This window comes from Notechis scutatus, chromosome 3 (assembly GCF_049901735.1).
Source record: "Notechis scutatus isolate UNSWTSFEM ecotype Mainland chromosome 3, rNotScu1.2, whole genome shotgun sequence".
Lineage (NCBI taxonomy): Eukaryota > Metazoa > Chordata > Lepidosauria > Squamata > Elapidae > Notechis > Notechis scutatus.
Window position 1 is genome coordinate 120,497,693 of NC_142011.1, and position 23,954 is coordinate 120,521,646.

General features: G+C 35.7%; 1 protein-coding gene across 1 annotated transcript; it reads right to left on the bottom strand.

The window, feature by feature from the left end:
• Positions 1-1,827: 1,827 nt before the first annotated feature.
• Positions 1,828-22,751, bottom strand: SRD5A1 (steroid 5 alpha-reductase 1). Its single transcript, XM_026672520.2, has 5 exons — positions 19,835-22,751; positions 8,005-8,171; positions 5,458-5,559; positions 4,156-4,306; positions 1,828-2,125 (listed from the first exon to the last, which is right to left on the bottom strand). The coding sequence occupies exons 1-5, from the start codon at positions 20,248-20,250 to the stop codon at positions 2,059-2,061; spliced, it is 903 nt and encodes a 300-aa protein (XP_026528305.1). The 5' UTR covers positions 20,251-22,751; the 3' UTR covers positions 1,828-2,058.
• Between the last annotated feature and the right edge of the window lie 1,203 nt (positions 22,752-23,954).

Below are 23,954 nucleotides of genomic sequence, written 5' to 3' on the forward strand. Positions count from 1 at the left end.
TTCCAAGAAAGTCCAGGTGCCTTTTGGAAAAAGCATCTTTGGGACACTGGTCATAAATATATAATAATGAATGTAGAATATATTGTCATGGCTAGAGAAGAGCTGTTATAAAATTCAGATGTTATGATCAATACATGATCAATTTGCCCAATAAGCATTTATAGAAATGCTCCTCTAACATCTTCATCCTATAATTGCAGCTTTACCTGATTCCAACAATTTGACCTTAAACATGAACATGGTATCATCTCTGAACCAAACTGTTACCCTTTGTGATACTTGGTTTGATAGCATTTTACCAATGGAATAGTAAAAGTGATTAGATATATTAATTCACTTAGAGTGAACACGCAGGTTGTTGTTTTTTTTGCTAAACGCAAAAATATGTATTGTAGAGACTGCTACAGTTAATATTGCGCTATGATCTTTTGCTTACATGTTGCTAAATGTAAAAGCTGGGTTGTGTTGCTGAATTTTCCATGTGGGCTACCAAACTCAAGAAGCATAGTATTATACACATGCTTTATTAACTGTTTGCAAGGTATTATTTTTTATTTAGATTTAATATTAATATCCACTCCAATCTTAACTCCCCATCTTAAAATCTATGTTCTAATATCAGAAATGGCTTTCTAATTCATGTTTATAACAACATGAGCTCCCTCTCCTTATCAAAATTCAGGAACAAACTACTAATAATCAATAGCAGAGTTTTCTGCTGGCTTTATATTTTAATATTGTCAGAGTGTGCACAATGTGACTAGATGAGACAACCCAGGAGCAAATGCAATAAATAGGTTTGTATTTAAATATAATGGTTTTATCCACAAAAACATACATACATACAAGTACTTTCAGTCAGACCTTGAACAAACAGGCAAATAGCATTTATAGTATGGAGGCAGAGAAAGAAATATGCCTCAACAGAGCCATTCCTTAAGACAGGAAACCTCATTCCAGAATTACCGTATTTATCGGCGTATAACACGCACAGGCGTATAACACGCATCTTCATTTTAAGAGGGAAATTTCAGGAAAAAAAATTAAATTTCTAAATAAAAACTTTGAAGCAAAATAAGGGTAGCTCAGAACTTTTTTTTTATTAATATTATTACCACTTATAAGGTAAATCAGTGGTCCCCAACCTTTTTGTACCAGGGACCGGTTTCAAGCAGAAAATTTTGCAAGGACCGGGGGAAGAGAAGAGAAGGAGGCTTCGCTCTCTCGCTGCTCCACCATCCAAGGAAGAAACTGCTTCAAAGAAGCGGGGGCTTTTCCTGTCGCCGCAGCTATTCCGAAGCGCCCGTTTCACCCCCACTCCCACCCCGCGCGCGCGCTTCAATCCACAGTGTCCCATTCTGCCTGCCTGCCTGCCTGCCTTAGTTTCTGGTTGTTTGGGAGCAGCTTCGGCTGAGAATAATAACTATTCGCCTCTTTTACTCAGCCGAAGCTGTTCCGATTCAACCATTAACGAAGGCAGGCAGGCAGGCAGAACGGAGCACTGCGGGCGGGCGGGCGGGCGGACGGGGTGGGGGTGGGGGAGAAACGGGCGCTTCAGGGAAGCTGCGGCAACAGGAAAAGCCCCCCCGCCCCGCTTCTTTGAAGCAGTTTCTTCCTGTGCTGGTGGAGGAGCGAGAGAGCGACTGAGAGAGCTGACCCAGAGAGAAGGACAGGCTTCGGTTGCTTCCTCCCTCCCCTTCTTTCATTTGTGTCCTTGATCCCCGATCCCAGCAGCATTCACCGAAGGCTTCTTAACATTATATCGGCGTATAACACGCATACATCATTTGCCCCCTATTTTCAGGGGGAAAAAAGTGCGTGTTATACGCCGATAAATACGGTACATCATTACAGTATTACAGCAGCTGTTCAGCTATTAAATCATGATTACCCTGACAATTAAAAAAGAAAATTAATCATCACATCACTCAATAGCATGTTAGCATTGTGAAGAATTTACCTAGGAATATCTAAAAAAAAACCTGTTTTAGCTAACATCCCCTGCCCCCTGCAATTGTAGTGCATTATACACAATCAAAGCACAGAGTCTGACAGAATTCAGAACACAAATGCAATTAGAATTTTTCTGGAACGTGGATAGTCTTCAAACTTGTTGAGATACCATCTGAAGAAAAAGAAAAAAAAAGTAAATGAACACATGGTTTGACTCAGACATGTCAAATTCTTAAGAAATGTAAATAAGTATTTTTTCACATTAATGTGTGTAACATTATGATAGAATGTTTCTTATCAATCACAAAAATGAGTTATTTTTTAAATACAAACTATTATGATTTTCTGTTTATATCTTTCCTTTTGGCCCATATGGCATTAAAAGAGCTAACAGTCAAATAAAAACCAGTATAAATCACCAAAAGGATCCTTTTTTAAGAAGTCTGACTTTTTGACTTTTGGAAAAAAGGATGTGGCTGGTTTAATGAGTGGAAGCTTTAAAGAAGCACAGCATCAATCAAACTCTTAAAAGCAAGGGCATATTTTTCCAGTTCTTATGAAAAGCTAAAAAGCAGCATAACAGTTTCAAAGAACAGCAGAAAGATATTAGTTTAGCCAAGATCCAAAGTATTTCTTCCGATTTATTTATGAAGTTTATAAAACCTTTCCAGTGTTATTTAAAAAGCTTATTTTGTATCAGGAAAATATTATAAGAGGTCTCAAAAGTTCAAACATCAAAAAAATAAAGGTGAATGAATAAATCCCTATTATAACCAAAGGAAAGAGATAGAAGGTATAAATGAAAACAGTTAAAATCATCAAATAGAAGAAAAATAATACAGGCAACTGTAATAGCTGATTTAAAATATGGTATAACTGGTATATCAACAGGTTCTGACCAGTTCTGGAGAACAGATAGCAGAAATTTTGAATAGTTCAGAGAACCGGCAAATACCACCTCTGACTGCAGATTTTACAGTATCCTTTCCCTGCCACACCCACCAAGCCACGCCCACAGAACCAGTAGTTAAAAAAAAATGAATCCCACCACTTGATAATAATGTTTGCAAAGATTTGCAAAAGTATTTTTAATGTTAATCAGGAAATGTTTGCTCAGTTCTCAGATCTGAAATTATAGGATATAATCCAACATAGAAAGTTGGAACATCAATTTAAAATAGATATTTATGAAATTTTAAATTTTCAGAAAAGATTATAAATCTGGTTCACATTTCTTTCATTTGTTTCTATATAACTCCATTCCCTCCACATTAAATGCATAGAACCTAACAAATTCACCAGGGAAGTTAATGGCTGTATATTAATTATTTTAAAAATATGTATAGCAAAACCAAAAGTCTGGTTGTTTGGCAAGCTTGTTTACTTGAAAGTATGGCCACACAAATCCATCAATAAAACATCATTTCTAGGGACCTTCTCTAGATAACAGTTTACTGGTTTTCCCTCATATAATACCCATGGAAGGGGCAGGATATCATCTATGTTCCACTGTTCTCAGAGGTATCTTGTGGGCCTTTTTGCAATGTATCTCAAAGTTTTATTCAAGTGTTCAATCAGGCAGGTTCACTTTGGAATATTAACAAGAACGTTCTTGCAAATGAGCTATCTAAATTACATAGTGTTTTTAAGGTAATTAGTAGTAGTTTTAACCTTTCGGTTGTGTCCAACTCTTGATGACTTTATAGGCAAGTGCTTTCCATGCTACCCTGCCAAGCACAGCTTCTTTCAGAGTTGGAGGTTCATCTTTGTAACAGCTTTGATGGTATCAACCCAGAGTATTCTTTGCTTGCTCCTTTGCCTTGATCCACTAACAATTCCTAGCAACAATGACTTCTCCAGTGAATTTGCATGCATGACATGAACAAAGTAAATCAGTCTTGTTATTTTGGCTTCTAGTGATGTTTCAGGTTTTATATGATGATTTATTCTGGTTTTATATGACTGATCTTTATTGAGAAGTACTTTTAATTAAAAAATACAATTTTCAAAAACCAACCAACATTCTTAGATGAACCCAGTGTTTACATTAACTATTTTTTCCTTTAAAAACTAAAGAATAAATGTACCACTAATTTCTACCAGAAACATAAGTTCAGGATAGATAGGCAGCAAGTATCTGCAACAATCATCACATAAACTCAAATGAACATTTAAAAGAAATTATGATTTTTGGAAACTCACTGGTGATGCCGATATGCTCGGCTTCCTAATAGCAGTAATGTAGTGATGGCAAAAGCTGTACTTTCTACTGTGTTGCATGCAAGAGCAAATCCACACCATTCAATAATCTCCCCAAAGAAGTTAGCTCCACTTACATATTCAAACATTCCTCCTACAGAAAAATACAGTTGAATTATTGACTTGGCAAATAAAGCTTTATATACTTCAACAAATGCAAACTGGAATTGTCTTGAATATTTTTCAACCACATCTATAGTGAATATGAAATAAATCAAGAAAATTAGTCAACACAACCACTGGGCCATTGGGGGGGGGGGCAGCAGAGATGTCAGGGCTGGTCTCCCCCCTCAGCAAGCCAGGCCTGGAAGAACGCAAAGAATTGCGGGTGAGTGCCGGAGAAATGCGTTTTGGAAATGCCAACACACGTTTCCAGTGCACTCTCCTTTGTCCCAAAGTAGGATTGCATTGGGGGAAGGGAGCAGGGGGAAGGGTAGGAGGGAAGGAGAAGCCTGGCTGGCTTTCCTTAAAAAAAAAAATGTATTAGTGATCCTCAGGATTTAGAAGTATGAGTTTGGTGGTTCCTGAGGTCCAAAAGGTTGGTGACCCTGATCTAACCAACCCAAACACTGTGTTTTGTATGCTATGGTTTATAACAAATTATGTGGATCTAGTAGATTGTTATTTAATGAACAAATCATTGTAGTGTTATGCATGAATCCAGCTGAACATACATATACATCTTGAGATCCCATCTCTTTAAGAAGAATCCAAATAAACTTACTCATACATTTTGGAAGAAACTGGAGTGACTTTGAACCCAGATTATAAATGCTTTTCGTGTGGGGTCTTGTTCATTTAACTTTGAATAGGCACTAAGTGTACAGAGGACTATCTTTACATTAAACTGAAAATACTGGTGCGATTACAATGAACAGAGTTTTCAACTCTTTTTTTTCAGGGTTATATTGTGAACTCACTACCCTATGGGACAAGGTAGCCAGAAATAAGAAAATTATAATATCATGCTATGAGACAGCAATGGCAAACCATTTTCATATCATGGAAAACAACATGGATGTATCTCTCTAGGTCATAAGGGACGGAGATTAACTCAAAGGTGATTCTGCTTCGCAAGCATAATACTTTCTGATTATTTAATTAACTTATGTAGCAATCGCAATTAACAGGGACATTGGTATTTAAGTTTGACAAGCAATAATTAGAATAATCATTAAATAAATAATAATTAGAATATTTAAATGCAGCATATTTAAATTTTAATTAAACATTTGCAACCCATACCTCTTGGGATTTTATATTCAGTCTCCCCTGGTTTTCTTAAGTTTCTCAAAATATAATCAGAGTGCATGTTAATCAGGAGACCACTGAGCCAGGCTGCAATCCCTGGAATAAACATATTAAAGCAATGAACTGAAATGTAGGATTTATTTAAAAAAATAATAATGTAAGTAGTCAAGTTGTATATATGCTAGAGAAAATGGTTCAATGAATTGAGCCCAAAATTTCCATTGATAAACAGTTGTTGGTGAGTTTTGCCCCATTTTATGATGTTGCTTGCCACAGTTGTTAAGAGAAACACTGCAGTTGTTAAGTGAGTGACATGGTTGTTAAGTGAATTTGGCTTCCCCATTGACTTTACTTGTCAGGTCACAAAGGGGATCACATGACCCAGGGACACTGTAGCCATCATAAATATGAGCCAGTTACCAAGCATCTGAATTTTGATGATGTCATCATGAAGATGCTGCAATGGTTGTCACTAAATGAATGGTTGTATTGGCTCTATTCAATCTGATTGAAGACCCAGGCTGAGGACAGTTCTGTATACAATGTTCCTATGCAGTTCTAAATTCTGGTTCAATTAATAATCAAAACTGATTATGAGTAACTCAGCATTGATGATATGAAAATTTCATCCAATCCTGCCAGATATTGATGAGACTGGAGCCATTTGCTTGTTTTCCCATGCAGTTTGGCAGAGACATAAAAAAGGCAGATTTCTGTAGTGAGGTTCTTTTTCATAACAAGCACATAACATGCACAGAAAACAGTGCAAATTGCCATCTAAAGCTTTGCTTTAGGTATGTACTACAATCTGGAGATGGAAACTTTAGCTTCTGCAGCCGTTTCCTCCCCTTTTTTATACTGGGCTGGTTCACTGAGCAACTTAAAGCAAAGTCCTGAAACTGACACTTGCCCAGACTTGTGTAATATATATAATTGAGAGGAGTTGTCTCTGAATTGTAATACTACATGCTTGGCAAGAGGTCCCAATGATTGTTGCTTCCAGGAAAACTTTGATTCCTTGTTTTCTCCATTCACATTATATTTTCAATACCGGTAATCCTCCCTTCTCATGATCCTCCTTCTTATGATCTCACTTCTCTTATCTCTTATCTTTCCTATTGCCTTCTCCTACTAGTACATTATGATTTAACAGTTGTTGTTCTAGCCTAGTGTATGATTTTTGACAGCACATATTGGATCCTGCAACATTATCCTGAGACACATATATTTACCTTCATTCTTATGATTTATGATCTATGATAGGGACCCCTAGACTTGCGGACTTCAACTCCCAAAATTCCTGAGCTAACATGACTGGAGGAGGAATTCTGGGAATTGAAATCCAAAAGTCTTACAGCTGTCAAGTTTGGAGACCTCTGATCTATGACTTATCATTTTGTTCTTTGTATTTACACTGAGAGCTTATGCACTGGACACAAATTCATTATGTGTCCAATCACCCTTGGCCAATAAATACTTCTATCTCTGAATGGCGGCCCAGATTTGCAATGATCAAAGTTATTATGACACTGGAAAAAAACTTTTATGATCAGTCCTTTCATCTTTCATTTCACAATATCCCTGCAGTCGCATGATTGAAATTCAGGTACTTGGCAACCAGCAGGTGTTTGCAATCATTGTAGCATCCCGCATTCACGTGATCACCATTTGCGCAGTTCTAACAAGCCAGCTTCCAACAAGCAGATTAAAAGTAGCCTACAGTAAAATTGCAAGTCACGCTCATGTGATGTCCCTCTTAACGACCATATCACTTAGCCACAGAGTTGTTGGTTCTAACTGTCTGTGGTCCTTAAGCAAGGACTCCCTGTAGATTAGAATTGCCATACTGATTTGCCCAACTAAATGCACTTCTTAACCAGTGGTAGGATTCATTTTTTTTTACTACCAGTTCTGTGGGCGTGGCTTGGTGGGCGTGGCAGGGGAAGGATACTGTAAAATCTCCAGTCAGAGGTGGTATTTACTGGTTTTCCGAACTACTCACAATTTCCGCTACCGGTTCTCCAGAATTGGTCAGAACCTGATGAATACCACCTCTATTCTCAACATTTCAGCAGCACTGATCTACTTGTTGCCTCTTCATAAACAATGCTAACTTCCACTAGATAGTAGCTAAGAGATACAACTGCTTGCCCACTCTTACCATCTCTTTGCTCACTGGATTTCTTAGATTAGTTGTTCTCGTTCAACAAAGCCTACCTCAGCGGTTGTTTTAGAGATAAAATTAAGATACAGTGCCACCATGTAAGTCATTTTGAGTGGGTCAGAAACACAAAAAGAAATAACACTGGGGAAAATATGTTGCGACTACATGTTCTGTTTACTTAAATAGCTAAAAAAATAATGAATCACTTCTTTCTCCAAGACTTCTGCTTCAATACAGTAATAAGTGGGAATTCATTTCTCAAGAAGGTACTATTTCAGTTTGAGCAAAAGAAAAAAAGCATAGCTTAAGCCATTCAGTATAAGAAACAAAGATTAATTGTTGAGTCTGACATACACGTATTACTTGAATTGGCTCACCAAGAATGAAACGTGGTTCTGTTAGCCAGTTGGATGAATATTCTGCATAATTAGTTAAACTTCGGCCTTGCAAATACCCATTATATAAACAGAATATAAATGCTGACACAAATACAAAAAATGGTGTTGATTTTCCTCCACGGATTATGAAAGGAAAGATGAATGATCTGGAATATGAAAAATAAATTTTTTATTTAATTATAATTTTGAACATTGCAGAAATATACAGTAATTCACACACACACATTTGCACAGGCATATTTTCAAAAGCAAAACTCTATCATTAGGTCACTTTCCATTTCAAAAAACTCAAAAGATGAAACATTAATAGTAAATACTCATACATACATACATATACATGCGCATGCACACACACACACACACACACCACTAATATTTAAGTTTCTGAAGTATGTGATGCATATTGTACAAGCAGAAGACCCTATACTATTCCAGACAAATGGCTGTCCAGTTTCTTCTTGAAAATCTCCTGAATGTTGGTGTCATGGCAAGGGAAGAAGATTAAGACAGATACTTTGGAGAAAGCACAACACTTCTACACCCAACTGATAGGCACAGAAGAACTCGGTAGTAACAGAGAAGAACTGGAATCGGCCAGCCAAGCTGACCAACAATTGGAAAAGAATGGAAAAGAGCAGGAAGAAGAGGAAAAGAAAAAAGAAGAAAGACCACAAGAAGAGAACAGAGTAAGAACAAGGGCACAAACAGGAACAACAGGAACTAGTTAATAGCAGCAAAGAAGGAAAATGGAAAACAATTTGAAAATACTGTCAATAAATATAAAAGGACTTAATTTTCCATCGAAACAGAACCAAACTTTTAAGAAATTGGCAAAACAAAAAATGTGTACCGCCTACAGAAGGTACACATTAGAACTCAGGATAAAAATATTTACAATATAATAAATTAGGAAAACTTTATACAGCACTAGCACAAGAAAAAAAAGAGGGGTAGCAATTTATGTTAGATAAGGAATAGAGACAGAAGTACCATATGCAGATTCAGTGGGGAGAACATTAATGTTAGAAGTTGTATGGGAACAGAGAAAATTCTTACTCATTGCAATCTATGCCCCTAATAAACAAGATACTTACTATAAAAAAATAAATGAAAAAAATTTAGAATTAGGTAAAGAAAATATTTGTATGATAGGAGATTTTAACACAGTCACGGACATAAAAAAAAGACTATCAAAGCACGAGTAAAAAAAAGAAAAAAAAGATCACTCTTCCAAAAACATTTTTTAATATGGCAGAAGAACAAAATTTAATAGATATATGGAGAATATATAGCCTAAAAGAAAAACAGTTCACCTTTTATTCCATTCCCCATAAATCATGGTCCAGAATTGATATGGCATAGATAAGCAAAACTCTAATGAAAGACATAGTGCAAATAGAAATAGTACCAAATATATGGGCAGATCATAATCCCCTAACAGTAACATGGAAAGGCCAATTAAAACAAAGAGGGAGATGGAGGTTGAACCCACAAATTCTGAGAGATAAAGAATATTTAGCAAAATTAAAAAGAGAATTAGAAATGTTTTTTGAAGTAAATACAAAAGAACACACCTCTCTGCAGAATTTGTGGGACACAACAAAAGCCTATTTAAGAGGATTAACAATTGCATACAATGCCAGGAAGAAAAAAAAAAAAGAAAGTAATGAGTTACAGAATGAGATTGGAAAATTGGAAAGACAAGCGCAATTAACACCAGAGAACGAGCAAATCATAAATAAATATTATTTAGCTAAACATAAACTGAACATATTAGAACAGGAAAGAAACTTAAGAGCATTGAAATTAGTAAAGCAAAACTACTTTGAAAATGCCAATAAACCGGGAAGGTGGCTGGCATATAAGTTAAGGAAGGAAAAAGAAAAGAGATGAATTCAACAATTACAAGATAAGGAGGGAAAGATACAAAACAATATGGAAAAGAAAAAAGAAATACTGGAATATTTTAGTAAACTCTATAAACAAGAAGATATAAGTAAAGAGAAAATCAAACAGGATATAGAGGAAGAAAATATTCCAATACTAACAGAAGAAGAAAGGGAAAGATTAAATGAAGAGATCACTAAGGAGGAACTTAAAGAGGCAATTAGTAAACAAAAAAACAACAAAACCCCCAGAACAGATGGATTACCTGCAGAATTATATAAAAACTTAGGTAAAATATTTGATCCAATCCTTTTAGAAATTTATAATGAAGTACTTACAGAGGCAAAGCCACCAATGTTGTGGAGAGAAGCATATATTACATTAATACTGAAGGAGAGCGCAGATACCACCCACATAAAAAATTATAGACCAATTTCTTTATTGAACGCCGATTACAAAATATTTATGAATATAATGGTTGATAGATTGAAAAAAATATTAAGTAGATATATACACACAGATCAAAATGGTTTTCTTCCAACAAGACAACTAAAAAATAACAAGGACAGTACTAGATATTTTATTTATTTATTTATTTTATTTATTTGATTTGCCAATTGTTTACAAGATAATAAGTATAAATGTATACATAGTTGTGAATACATGAAATGGTTACATATAAGAAAAATAAAAGAATAAGAGAAACAATAGGACAGGGACGGTAGGCACGTTGGTGCGCTTATGCACGCCCCCTACAGACCTCTTAGGAAAGGGGTGAGGTCAATAGTAGACAGTCTAAGGTTAAAGTTTTTGGGGTTTGGGGAAGAAACTACAGAGTCGGATAGAGTATTCCAGACATTGACCACTCTATTGCTGAAGTCGTATTTCCTGCAATCAAGTTTGGTGCGGTTTACTTTGAGTTTGTATCTATTGTGTGCTCTTGTGTTGTTATGGTTGAAGCTGAAGTATTCTTTGACAGGTAGGACATTGCAATGTATGATTTTGTATACCATGCTTAAGTCAGACCGAAGACGGCGTAATTCAAGGTTTTCTAGTTCTAGAATTTCAAGTCTGGTGGCATAAGGTATTCTACAGCGAGTAGAGGAGTGGAGAACTCTTCTTGTGAAATATTTCTGGACTTTCTCAATTGTGCTAATATCAGATACGTAATGAGGGTTCCAGACTGATGAACTGTATTCGAGTATTGGTCTAGCAAATGTTTTGTATGCTCTGGTTAGTAGTGTGATATTACCAGAGAAAAAGCTACGTAGGATTAGGTTAACAACTCTTAATGCCTTTTTGGCTATGTAGTTGCAGTGTGCTCTAGCACTTAGATCATTAGAGGTGAGTATTCCAAGGTCCTTTACAGAGCTTGGGTCATCAACAAGATCTTGACTATTCAGCTTGTATTTTATTTTCTGATTTTTTTTGCCAATATGTAAGACAGAGCATTTATTTGTTGAGATTTGAAGTTGCCATTTGTTTGACCATTCTGATACATAGTCAAGATCTTTTTGTAGGGTAGCAGTATTGTCTGTGGTATTGAACAGCTTTACATCATCAGCGAAGAGAACGCAATTGCTCTTAATATGATCACAGAGGTCGTTTATGTAGAGTATGAAGAGAGTTGGTCCTAGAACACTGCCTTGGGGAACACCACTATTGACAGGTACTGGATTTGATAGGACGCTCCCGATTTTGACCATTTGTTGTCTGTTTGACAGGAATGCTTCTATCCAGTTATTCAGTTGTCCAGAGATACCATAGGATTTTATTTTTAGGAGTAGTTTGTCGTGTACCACTGAATCAAAGGCTTTACAGAAGTCTATGTAGATTGCGTCTATTGTTTTGCCCTGGTCGAGTTGTGTCGTCCATATGTTTTTGCAGTGTAAGAGTTGCAGATTACAGGATAGTTTTTTTCTGAAACCAAATTGTTTATTGGAGAGTAGGTTATTTGTCTCTAAGTGAAGGATGATGGATTGGTTAATAATTGATTCCATGACTTTACAGGTGACGCAGCATAAGGAGATTGGCCTGTAATTTTCAACTAGGCTTGGGTATTACAAGGTGCATCCAGAAAAAACAGGCTGCACCAGTTTTTCTGAATGCCTAAAAAGCTTTTGATAAAGTAAATTGGCAATTTATGAGACAACAAGTAAAGGAGATGAAATTCAGGGATAAATTTGAAAAAAATAGAGTCAATATATTCAAGCCAAAAAGACCGGATAATAATTAATGGAGAAACGACAAATTCATTTGAAATAGGAAAAGGAATCAGGCAGGGATGTCCACTTTCACCTCTGCTCTTTATCATGACACTAGAAATTTTGTTGAGGAGAGTTAGACAGAATTTGGAAATAAAAGGACTAAAAATTAAACAAGAATACAAGGGCCAAGCATTTGCAGATGACCTTGTATTCTTCATAGAAGAACCAATTAAATCTGGACCAAATTTAATTAAAGAGATAGAGAGATACGGAGAAGTGGCAGGTTTAATAATCAATAAGGACAAAACCAAAGTGATAACAAAAAGTTTAACAGAGAAACAAAAAAAGAAATTAGTAGAAGCAATGGGTATATAAATTGTTAAAAAAATTATCTAGGAATTTAGCTCACAGCAAAATGTTCAATAATAAAAGAAGGTAATTATGTAAAATTGGTATTAGAAATAAAAAAGGATTTGGAAAAATGGGGGAGACTACAATTATCAATGTTAGGGACGATCAAAATGAACATCTTGCCAAGAATACTATTTCTCTTTCAAACCATTCCAATTAAATTAGATTAAAAATTCTTTAATGAATTAAACAAAATTACCATGAAATTTATTTGGTCAGGAAAAAAAGCGAGAATAAAATTAAGCTCACTACAAGATAATAGATGCAGAGGTGGATTTGGACTCCCCGCCTGGGAAATATACTATAAAGCAGTGGTCTTAACATGGATTAAAGAATGGGCCAATCTGAGAAATAAAAGAATCTTAACCTTAGAAGGGCACGACCTCGAGGCGGAGTGGCATGCCTTCATGTGGAACCCTGGAAATAAGAGATATACACACTTTAATAGACATGTAATTCGAAGCTCATTATTGAAAGTGTGCAAAGAGATTAAACATAAACATTATATGAAGATTCCAGGGTGGGTATCAGTCACGGAGGCACTGTTCCACCCCAGTGCTTTAGAAACTGGAAGAAAGATGAGATATTATGATGTCCTAAATTCCCGAGGATTAAAGACGAACCAAGAACTTAGAGAACAAGGGATGAAAATAGAGTGGTGGCCGTATTTATAATTTAAGATGAGATATAAAAAAGGTATAGAAGAATTTGGAATTGAGGTAAAACTGAACCAATTAGATAAAATATTAGAGGGAACAGATGAAAAATTAATTTCTAAAATGTACAATTATCTATTAGAATTTGAAATGGCAGAAGAAATAGTTAAAAGTCCAATGATTGCATGGGCAAGGAATGTAGGGCACAACATTAATCTGGAAGATTGGAAAAAAGTCTGGAAACAAAATTATAAAATAACAAAATCGGTTGTTTATAAAGAAAACCAATACAAAATGTGTTACCAGTGGTATCTAGCGCCTTCAAGGTTAGCGAATATGTACCCAAACTTAAATCGGACTTGTTGGAAATGTAAGCAAATGAGGGGTACCTTCTTTCATGCTTGGTGGCTTTGCCCAAAAAGTAAAAAGTATTGGAAAAAAATTAGAATTTGGATAAAAGAAATTACAAATATACAACTAGAATTTAAGGCAGAAATATTTTTGTTGGGAATGTTAAAAGGGGACTATGCAAAAGAAACGGAATATTTAATTCTCCATAAAATCATGGCAGCAAGAATTGCGTTGGCACAATGCTGGAAGGATGACCAAATGCCAACAAATAATTTGATAATTCAGAAAGTTATTGACTGAGCTGAAATGGACCTATTTACACAAAAACTTAGGGATAAGGTAGACTCAAAATATAGTACAGCTTGGGAAAAATGGTATAATTAGATTAAGAAGAAAAAACAGGAAATTAAAAGATAAGGATTTGAAAAATGAAGTGGTTAGATTAAGAGCATTTACCAAAAATAGAAAATGAATATTAGTAAAATTGTTTTCAATAAATGATCACACCATCTTAGCTGATTAGAAGTATATGTTTTATGTTTATATTTGTATTTGGATATTGGTTTCATTTGCATCTTATACATTGTATCTTATACATTGTATATATTTTTCTTTTTAATCTTTAATAAAGTTTATTTTAAATTTATTTATTTTATTTTATTTATTTTATTTTATCAAGCGATTATAAGATAACAGGTATAAGTATAAACATAGTTATGAATACATGAAATGGATACATATAAGAAAAATAAAAAGAAACAATAGGACAGGGACGGTAGGCACGTTGGTGAGCTAATGCACGCCCCCTACAGACCTCTTAGGAAAGGGATGAGATCAATAGCAGACAGTATAAGGTTAAAGTTTTTGGGGTTTGGGGAAGAAACCACAGAGTCAGGTAGAGTATTCCAGACATTGACCACTCTGTTGCTGAAGTCGTATTTCCTGCAATCAAGTTTGGTGTGGTTTACCTTGAGTTTGTATCTATTGTGTGCTTTTGTATTGTTATGGTTGAAGATGAAGTATTCATTGACAGGTAGGACATTGCAATATATAATTTTATATACTGTAGTATATTTAGATCGGACCGAAGGCATTATAGCTCTAGATTTTCTAGGTCTAGAATTTCAAGTCTGGTGGCATAAGGTATTCTGCAATGAGTAGAGGAGTGGAGAACCTCCAGTGATGGAGCACCCACAATTTACATTCTCATGACTGAATATATTCTTTTTTAAAATATTTTTTTAATTTTTAATACAATCATTCCATTTCAACTGAACAGTGTGTTTTCTGGGTACAAACATCTTTGTTAAACAATAATCAAAATTACAACATCCTTCATTACATATTAATTCTACAATGTAATGTAATGTAATTCTACATAGTAATGTCCACCTAATAATTATACTACAATGAGTATACAATATTTTTTTCCAAAAAGTTTTTTTTATTTTTTACATATCTCTTCACGTGAACAACGTAGTTCCAGATTACAACATTTATACATAATCATACTTACATTTCCATCTATCTTATATAGTATCACCTCATGTCATTATCCATGTCATTTATCTTTAAATAAATTCTCATTTCATATTTCAATTCATTAATTCAATATCAATATCATTTCATCCACACATATATTTTCAATTCTTTATCCCCTATTATTTCCATTTTCAGCTTACCACCTATTTTATTTTACGTTATACATCATTATCATCCTTAATTTTCTCTAGGCTGATATATAATGAACAATCTTTTTAGAGTAAAAATAAAATAAAACTAATATATTTAGGATCCACATGGTATCTCCCCTCAGTCTATATACCACTTAGCCAAAGTTTATCTATATATTTTAATAAGTTTCCATTCCCCTGTTTTTAAACATCAAAAATACTTTGTATTTCCATATGATCCCTTCTAGTTTATCATATTTTCTATTTTCTCATATCCTTTATATAATCAATTACATTTTCTATTTCATCTGTCCCAACAAAGAAAAAAAAACCAGAAAGCTAAATTTCCCTTTTGGTTTCCATAGCCTATACTTCACATTTTGACTTTCCCCAAATTTATCATATTCTCTGTTTTTCTAATATCATTTAAATAGTCAATTACATATTTTAGGATATGTATATATAAAAAGGAAAGGATTCATAACAGTAAAATTCATATACAATTATATATATATAGTTATATAATCTTAAAATATTTCCCAACAAGTTTTAAACTTCAAATTTCCCCTATCTATTATTTCTAGTAAAAAGAAGGGAAAAATACCAATATACATTCCCATGTGTTATCCCCCCTATACTATCCCTAACCCTTATCTCTCAATCTCACAGCCTTGTCTTTCCTTTTAATTTTAGCCAGCTTTCCCTTTTCTAGATTTCCTTGGTCTTTCTTCTTTTTTCCTTCTGATATTATTTTTTATTTCCCTCTGTCTATCAGCCATGTTTCCCCCCGCCCTTCTCTGTTCTCTTTTTGGGGGCTTCTTCTTGTAGACTTCCTTCTTCTTCTGCTTAGTCTTGGGAGTGTTTTCTCTTTTATTTGTTGCCTCTGTCATCAATATCTCTACTTTAAGTCCTTTTATGTCTTTTGACAATGGATCTTGTTCTCCATATTCGTCTGGGCTGCTTTCCTTCTCCTTTAACTCCTCCTCTCTGGGCTTCCTTTGTTCTTCTACTAGCTGCAACACCATTACTTTGCCAACAAATATATTCAATAATCTCATTCTTTCTTTTAACATTCCTCTACAGTTTGCAGTTCCGATTTAAATTCTTTGCTTATTTCTTCCATTTCTTGAATTATTCTTTATTTTATTAAAAGTCAAGTTTTTCTGTTATGTCCCTTGCCAAAAATCTCTGTTTATCTCAATTTCTCTTTCTTCTGTTTTCTTGTCACAATCAATACCAAACAGTCCCAAAATATTACATTCATTTATACTTTTCTGCAATCCTCACTTTTTGTGGGGTTTTTGTTATGCTAGTAATCTTTCATTTCATTTCTTTTCTGTTTCACATATTTATACGACCAGTATTTTTCCAGGAAAACATAAAAGAGGAAATAACTTTAACCATTAGATGGTGCTTTATATCACTTCCACTTTATAAAGTTCTTTTTTTATTCTCTTTTCCGTTGTTTTAGCATTAAATTTTGTCCATTCCAAGTAAATCCAGCATTTTATCCAATGCCTACTTAGTGCCCAATTCTGTAGATTATTCCAAATTTAGTCTCTGGTTTCATACAGTTCTTTTATTTCTGATTTTTTATTTACCTTATATTATACAATATTAACATAATAGTATTCCACATGTTAACCATTATATTAACTTATCTCTTTTCACATCTCATCTTTACTTTGTTTCCCTATTTCTAACTTCCATTTTTATTATTTAACCAATGATAGAATAAACCCCATACCATGTAATATTCAGTTTGCTCTTTCTCCTTAATTGCCAATGTTAATTTATTCATTTCCACACATTCTAGTATTTTCCTAATGAGATTCTCATCTGTAGGTATCTCTTCACTCTTCCAATTTTGTGCAAATACAATTCTGGCAGCAGTCAATATGTGAATAACTAAATATGCATTTTCCTTACTATATTCTTCGGGTAGGATCCCCAGTAAAAATATTTCTGGTTTTAAATCAATATGTTGTTTTATCATTTTTTCAAACCATGTATGTATTTCAGTCCAATATTTTTTTTGCTTTTGAACAGGTCCACCACATATGATATTATGACCCAGGTATCTGGTGGCACTTTCAACATTTAGCTGATTTATCTTTAAACATCCTTGCCAGAAGCGCTGGTGCAAAGTGCCAGCTATGAAACAACTTCTATAAATTTTCTTTATATGCAGTTGACATTGTTAATTTGTAATTCCTAATTTTTGCCATTTATCTAGTTCAATTATGTAACCAATTTTTTTTGCCCATACTATCATTGTTTCCTTTACTTGTTCCTCTTCCAGTTTGATGTGTAGTAAATAACTATACATTTCAAATCAGTTTTTCTTCTATCCCTGTTCATTTATAATTCTGTTAATTCTGTCCATATAGTTTTGCACCTTTCTCATATCTAGAATGTATCTGCAGTTGTGAATACTGTGTCAAATCAATCCCTTGATCGCTCAGTTCTTGTTTATTTTTAAGTTCCCCCTTCTCATTCAATATCTTTGTATATAACAATATTTTCTATATCAAGAACATTTGGGTGAACCAATGCTTCAATTGTCAAGATGCTTAATAACTTGTCAGCAGTAACTACAACAGTAGTAATACTGACAAAATGTTGATACAGCTAGACTAGACTTACAGAACTATTTCAATCATTGACCGATAAAAATACAATCAATAAAATGAACAACACAAAGCTATCTCCTAACAAGAAGAAGTATTAGTAACCAGTTGTGGGTGAAGCTTATGCGTAGTACAGCAACATTTTGCTTCTTTTGGAGAAATACATTTATCTTGCTTATTTAATAGATAGTACACATAAAAGCAATCAGAGTGGAAATTTAAATAAAAGAGATTTATTTACATTTTAGAACACTAACAGAGGAGCATGGGAAAATTTAGAAACAGAAGAATAAATGTCATAAAATTACATATAGAGGAAATAGGTCAGCTGGGAGGCAAAACAAACATTTTTGGCTGCCAAAACAAGGAGATAATATAATTACTTGAGGGCATTGTTGAGTATAATTACTCAAAGGGCATTGTTTGTTCCCTATAATCTAAAGAATTTGCTCAAGTGACCCCCCCCCCCCCAAAAAAGGCAGCATAACAGGAAACTGGACAGGGAAGCTAAGTGGAGCAACATTAGTAAAGAAATTTGGACCTGTGGAAAGTTCACCCAAGTCCTGACATCTGAGAAATCCACCATACCTTGAAGAAGAGCCTTACATATGAGCAATTGTTTATATGCATCAATAGTGAAAATTATTAATAACATATTTAATTAGTATAGTTGCAAAATCTAGGTATCTTATGTTTGGGTTGTATCATTACTCACTCTAATATACTCATGATACAAGTTTAAACAAAATGTTAAAAAGTTGTAATTTACCAAGCACATCTAAATTACATTAAAGTAACAAATATCTTTACAATCCTCAAAGCATGTCAGAACTTTTGAGCACCCCCAATATTTGGAAATTGAAAGCTGAAAAATTTGACGTGCCCCAATTTGCAACACAAACGGCCATGCCTCTGTAGGAGAGGCAGAACTGTATATTAACTCTGGGCATAATTGTGCAAAACAGATTACAACAATCTATGCTTCCAACACAATAATTATTCATATATATGTTTAATAGGATGAAGTAAATAAAAAATGAATAAACAAGCGATTTTATAATTAAGAACATTTTAATGCTTAAAGCAATGTCTTTTATTGTTTTAATGGTTCTTACTGTTTTTATTGTTTTAAGTTTTTAATTGTAATATGTTTTTAAATTTTTAGCTGCATTTGCTGAGAAGGGTGGCTATAGAAATCAGTCAATCAAACAAACATATAATATGGAGTTATCAATCTTCTATGCACAATACTAAGAATGAACTGAATTTTAAAATTTTATCAGACGGCCAAATATATGGTGGCTGTAACTTCTCATAAACTACAAATGGCACTTATAATATTATGCCTTGAAATTTTAAACCATCTGTGAGACTCCATAGAAAGCCATCCATAAATAAGCCCCAATGAATTAGTGCAAGACCCATCCAGAGTTTCTTTTGTCAGTTTCCCCCCTCTCAAAATGTGTTTTTATACACAACTGTTGACGACTGAGCTCTTTTCTGAACTGTATTTTTATCATTTTGAAGAATAAAGTAACAAGGATGAAGAAAAGATACATGGACAATAATCTAATCAAGAAAAAAAGGCATGATCCTACTCCAATCAAAAAAGATTTAAATAAAGCCAGCATTTAACTTCAGATGTTTGGCTTGATAGTTTCAGACCTAACCAAATCCATCTCTGATAGATTTTGTCATCTATGTTCTCTGTCAAAGGCGCTTTTTGAGTTTCTGCCTATAAATAATTGGCCAGAGCCTCATGGTTTAGGGTTATATTGGCTGATCTTTTTATATAAAACTGGTCTCTATATAGCACCTAATTAAGCAGTCCCGTTTCTGGTTAAACCTCAGTCAAAGACCATCTCCATTAAAAAAAAAAAAAAAAAGCAAGCAAGAAATTCCTTTGAAAATAGATTTTTCCACTGCGCGCCACAAAATTAATAAATAAATAAATAAAAAAGAAAGACTTAAGACAAAATAAAAGTCCCGCCAACCTGTAAAAGTAGTGGACGAGGAAGAGTCCTAGCAGAAACCGGTTGGGCCAAAAGCTGAGACGGTTACCGCCGCTACACAGCCCGAGCATTCCAGGGAAAAGAAAGGCAGGCGCTTCTTGCACCATCCAGGCCAGGGTGGCAGGAACAGGGTAGCCGTAAGAGGCTGAAGCGTAGCGGCCGTATGGTGCCCCGGCCCGGCGGAGGACGAACACTACCGTCACAGATATAAAGCCCACCATGGCGTAGCTCATCTGTTTCAGCAACCTCTCCTCCTGCGGGCCGGAGACGCGTTGCCAGAAAGCTCCGGGACACAGCAAGGTACACGCGGCCGTCGCCGCCGACTCCATCACCCCGTGAAAGGAAGCGAAGGGAGGAGAGAAAGCGCTAACGCCGTCCGAGTTCAGCACCCCGGCCATTCTGGAAGACAAGATCGGCCGTCTGCACCCCTCTCTTTCCAGGCTGGGCTCACAAGACAGTCAGAAAACATTAGGCTCTGGGGCGATCCGCCTGGGGTGGTGTGGAGTGGGAGCGTCACGGAAAAGTCTGGCGCAAGGGGCGGAGCGAGACGAAGGTAACAACCCGAGGAAGGGTCAGCTCAGCCCGTGGGAGTTTTTGGTTTCGCATCGCTTCCCTTCGCTCCCCTTTCACGGTCGAGGAATTGCTTCGAGTTCTACCCGATCCACGGGAAAGCAAGACGCCAACACCTGGCATCCTTCCCCAACTCGCTGTTGCTGCTCAGGTTCTATAACAAGGGAAGTTCTGGGAGTTGAAGTCTACAAGCCGTGAAGCCATCAAGTTTGAAGAGCCCTGCTCTATAAGGAGGGAAGATTGAGCCTCTGGGGCTACCGAGAAGCAAACTTGGAACGGTTCTCTCGTTTGGCTTAAGATTCCGGTTCAGTTGTGCGATCGCTCACTGAACCCGCTCTTATCTCGTTTCTGCCTGTAGTAGGAAAGTAGTGTGAGTAGGATCCATCGAGGGAGAATCTTAGGGAAAGGGGATCCCTTTGAATCTGGTTCCTCTGTGCTTGCATTGCCCAAAGGAAGAGGATGAGGGAGCCAATAGTCTTGCAGAAAGAAAGAAAATGCTTAAACCTGGCATCCTTTGTACTCCTCCCTCGCTTAATATTGCATGAAGAACAAAATAACAAGAGGAGTAGACAAATTAGCTTGCTGTGGTTTCACCATTTCACCATTTCTCTTGTGCAAGAGAGACAGCAGTTTTGTACTTTCTGTTTGGCTCATCGCCAGTATGTAATGGACCACTGACTTGTCTTCCTTCAACAACCATGTTTTCCAGCTTTGATTCAAAACTGTTGCTTTCCAACCTGAGCTGGAAAATGTTTGACTCTTGAGTAACTGCCAGGAGAAATCCCTGCAGTATTCCTGGCAATGTTTTTGGAAGTGGGTTGCCTTTGCCTCTTTCATAGGGCTGAGCAAGAGTGACTCAAAGCCTGAAATCACCCCACTTGCTTTGTCTTTAAGGCAAGTACAGAGCTCATGGTTGCTAGCCTGATGCCAAACTGGGTCTACGCTTCATAGCACGTTGTGTTATTAACCTATAAAAGCCCACTTTCAATGAATACAACACTTGGACTTAGGCTTTCATAATGGATGTACCTTGAACCACACTTGCCCCCATCACAAGATAGGAGGGGTGTCTGAATGTATCCCTGTGTGTAAAAATCTGGGAAAGCAAAGAAAGGCAGAAAGAAGAGCGAACAGGGAACAATCCCTGACAGATAAAGGCAAACACTGCAGACAACCAGCAAGGCTTGCTTTCCCTACATGAATGGAAAAATTGAGAAGCAAGGGAATGACCAACCAGGTCTTGTCATGACCATAGTTAAAATAGTTAAGGCTAAACAATAGTATGATTCGTTGCCAACCTACTACAAGCCAGCCTGGAATTTTAGAAATTGGCTTGACCAACAGATGGAAGGAGAATGGAAGACTATTTAGAGTTGCCCTTAGTTCACTGCCCAGAAGTTGTATTCTGTATTCTCTTTCAGAAGAATTAAGGAGAGCAAATAAGATAAAGGGACTTCTTCCTTAGTCCAAAAGTAAAGAAGAAAGAGCAACTACATATGAGAAGCATTAAAACTTCACAAAATAGAGTATAATGTAAATCTTTTCAGAACAGAAAAACATTTTCTAATGTTACATGGACTCCCATAAAGGCCATGCCAAAGTATGATACAGACTACCCCATCCCAACTATCAAATCTGATTGTTTAAATATTTTACCTTAGCAATAATCATGGCAGAAGATTTATCTTCCAAGTACTGGATTTCTAGAAATTTGGAATAAATGACTACTAAATTTATCTTAGAAATGAAGAACGGTTGCAGGAACTGGGCTTGGTTAGTCTAGTAAAGAGAAGGACCAGGGGAGACATGATAGCAGTCTTTCAATATTTGAGGGGCTGCCACAGAGAGGAAGGATTCAAGCTATTTTCTAAAGCACCCAAAGGCCAGACAAGAAATAATGGATGGAAACTGAACAAGGAGAGATTTAACCTGGAAATAAGGACAAACTTTCTGACAGTGAGAACAATCAATCAATGGAACAGCTTGCCCTCAGAAGTTGTGGGAGCACCATCACTTGAGACGTTTAAGAAGAGGTTGGACTGCCATTTGTAAGAAATGGTGTAGGGTCTCCCGCTTGTGCGGGGGGTTGGCCTAGATGATCTATAAGGTCCCTTCCAACTCTGATTATCTGTTATCTGTTTCTGTTAAATATCTGCAGCTTTTTATGCAAAGTGTATTGGAAATGTCAAGAATGAAAATTTAGTTATTTGGCATTACTATGCTGAAGCAACTGTAACTATGGGAAATGTGCTATAAATTGTTTGATCTGCTTGTTCATCAGACTTCTAGTATATCAAACCCAAATATCTGAGTAATAAATTTGAGGGATAAATACCTGGAAGTTTTACATTAATTACATTTCTTTCCCACATCTAAAGAAACTTACTTCAAAACTGGATCATCTCTAGTACTTTATTGCAGGCTCTTTAATTGAAGTTCTGTTGTTGGTATAAACTACAAACTACAAACAACCTTTTCATATGATGGTACATTCCATTTCCTAGTCATTCCAGTAGCAATGTTCCTAAAAGAAATATAATGCATAAGCAATAGAACTAGTCTTAATTGTATATTTAATTTTTGTATGCTGACATGTATCAAGCATACTGATTAATAATAGTGCCTCTATTATGTAATATCATTTCAATACATTAAATCCATGCCATATTTTGGCAAATAATGATGAAAAATGTTTCATAATTATTACAATCTCATTCACGTATTTATTCTTTGTGTCTTCTACATCCTTCAGATCAGAGGTGGTATTCAGAAGGTTGTGACCAGTTCTAGAGAACTGGTAGCGGAAATTTTGAGTAGTTCAGAGAGCCGGCAAGCCTCCCGAGTCCCAGCTGATGGGCTGGGTCTTCTTTTGTTGCCCTGCACAGAACGGAGGGAAAGCAGGTTAGTAATGGAGATTTTACAGTATCCTTCCCCTGCCACACCCACGGAGTAAACTAGTAAATAGGAAATTTTTTTGAATCCCACCACTGCTTCAGATAAATTGAAGGATGTCATGCTAAAGAAAGTTTTGTATCATCCCAAAGTTCAGGAAACAAAACCATGTTTTTAAGTTACAAGACACCTAAAAATACCCCTAAAAGTATAGCAAAAACCCTTCTAACAAAAATGTGGCAATGGAATATATTACTCCGAAGGAATATATTCATTACATTGAGGATGTTTTAATTTGTATTCCTTCACAAAGCCCGCGGTTCGCTTGGTCTATAACAGTAGGACATTATTAATTCAATCTCGTCATGCAGGACAAACGATGTGAACATCCTATATCCTATGGACCTATAATACATAAAATACACCGACATTAACATAAAAACCCGAACCGTAAAACAAATATCAGGATTGTTAAACAACATTTATCACTTCCACCTCAAAAATCAGCACTTCAATTCCGCCACCGCGATCTTCACGCTGCAAACTTATATAGAAAATGCACAATGTCGAGCAAGGAAAAGTAACCTACCGATGCCTCCCTTTGCCTACCAGTCAGTCAGAACTGAAGAAAGTTCTTGGA

What these genes read in the sequence shown, in the direction of transcription:
- SRD5A1 (XM_026672520.2), bottom strand. Translation starts at nt 20,250, where the DNA reads ATGGCCGGGGTGCTGAACTCGGACGGCGTTAGCGCTTTCTCTCCTCCC. An exon ending in CTCGTCCACTACTTTTACAG is followed by an intron (nt 8,172 to 19,834) that starts GTTGGCGGGACT and finishes TTCATATTCCAG; the next exon opens with ATCATTCATCTTTCCTTTCA. An exon ending in TGAATATAAAATCCCAAGAG is followed by an intron (nt 4,307 to 5,457) that starts GTATGGGTTGCA and finishes ATTTTTCTGTAG; the next exon opens with GAGGAATGTTTGAATATGTA.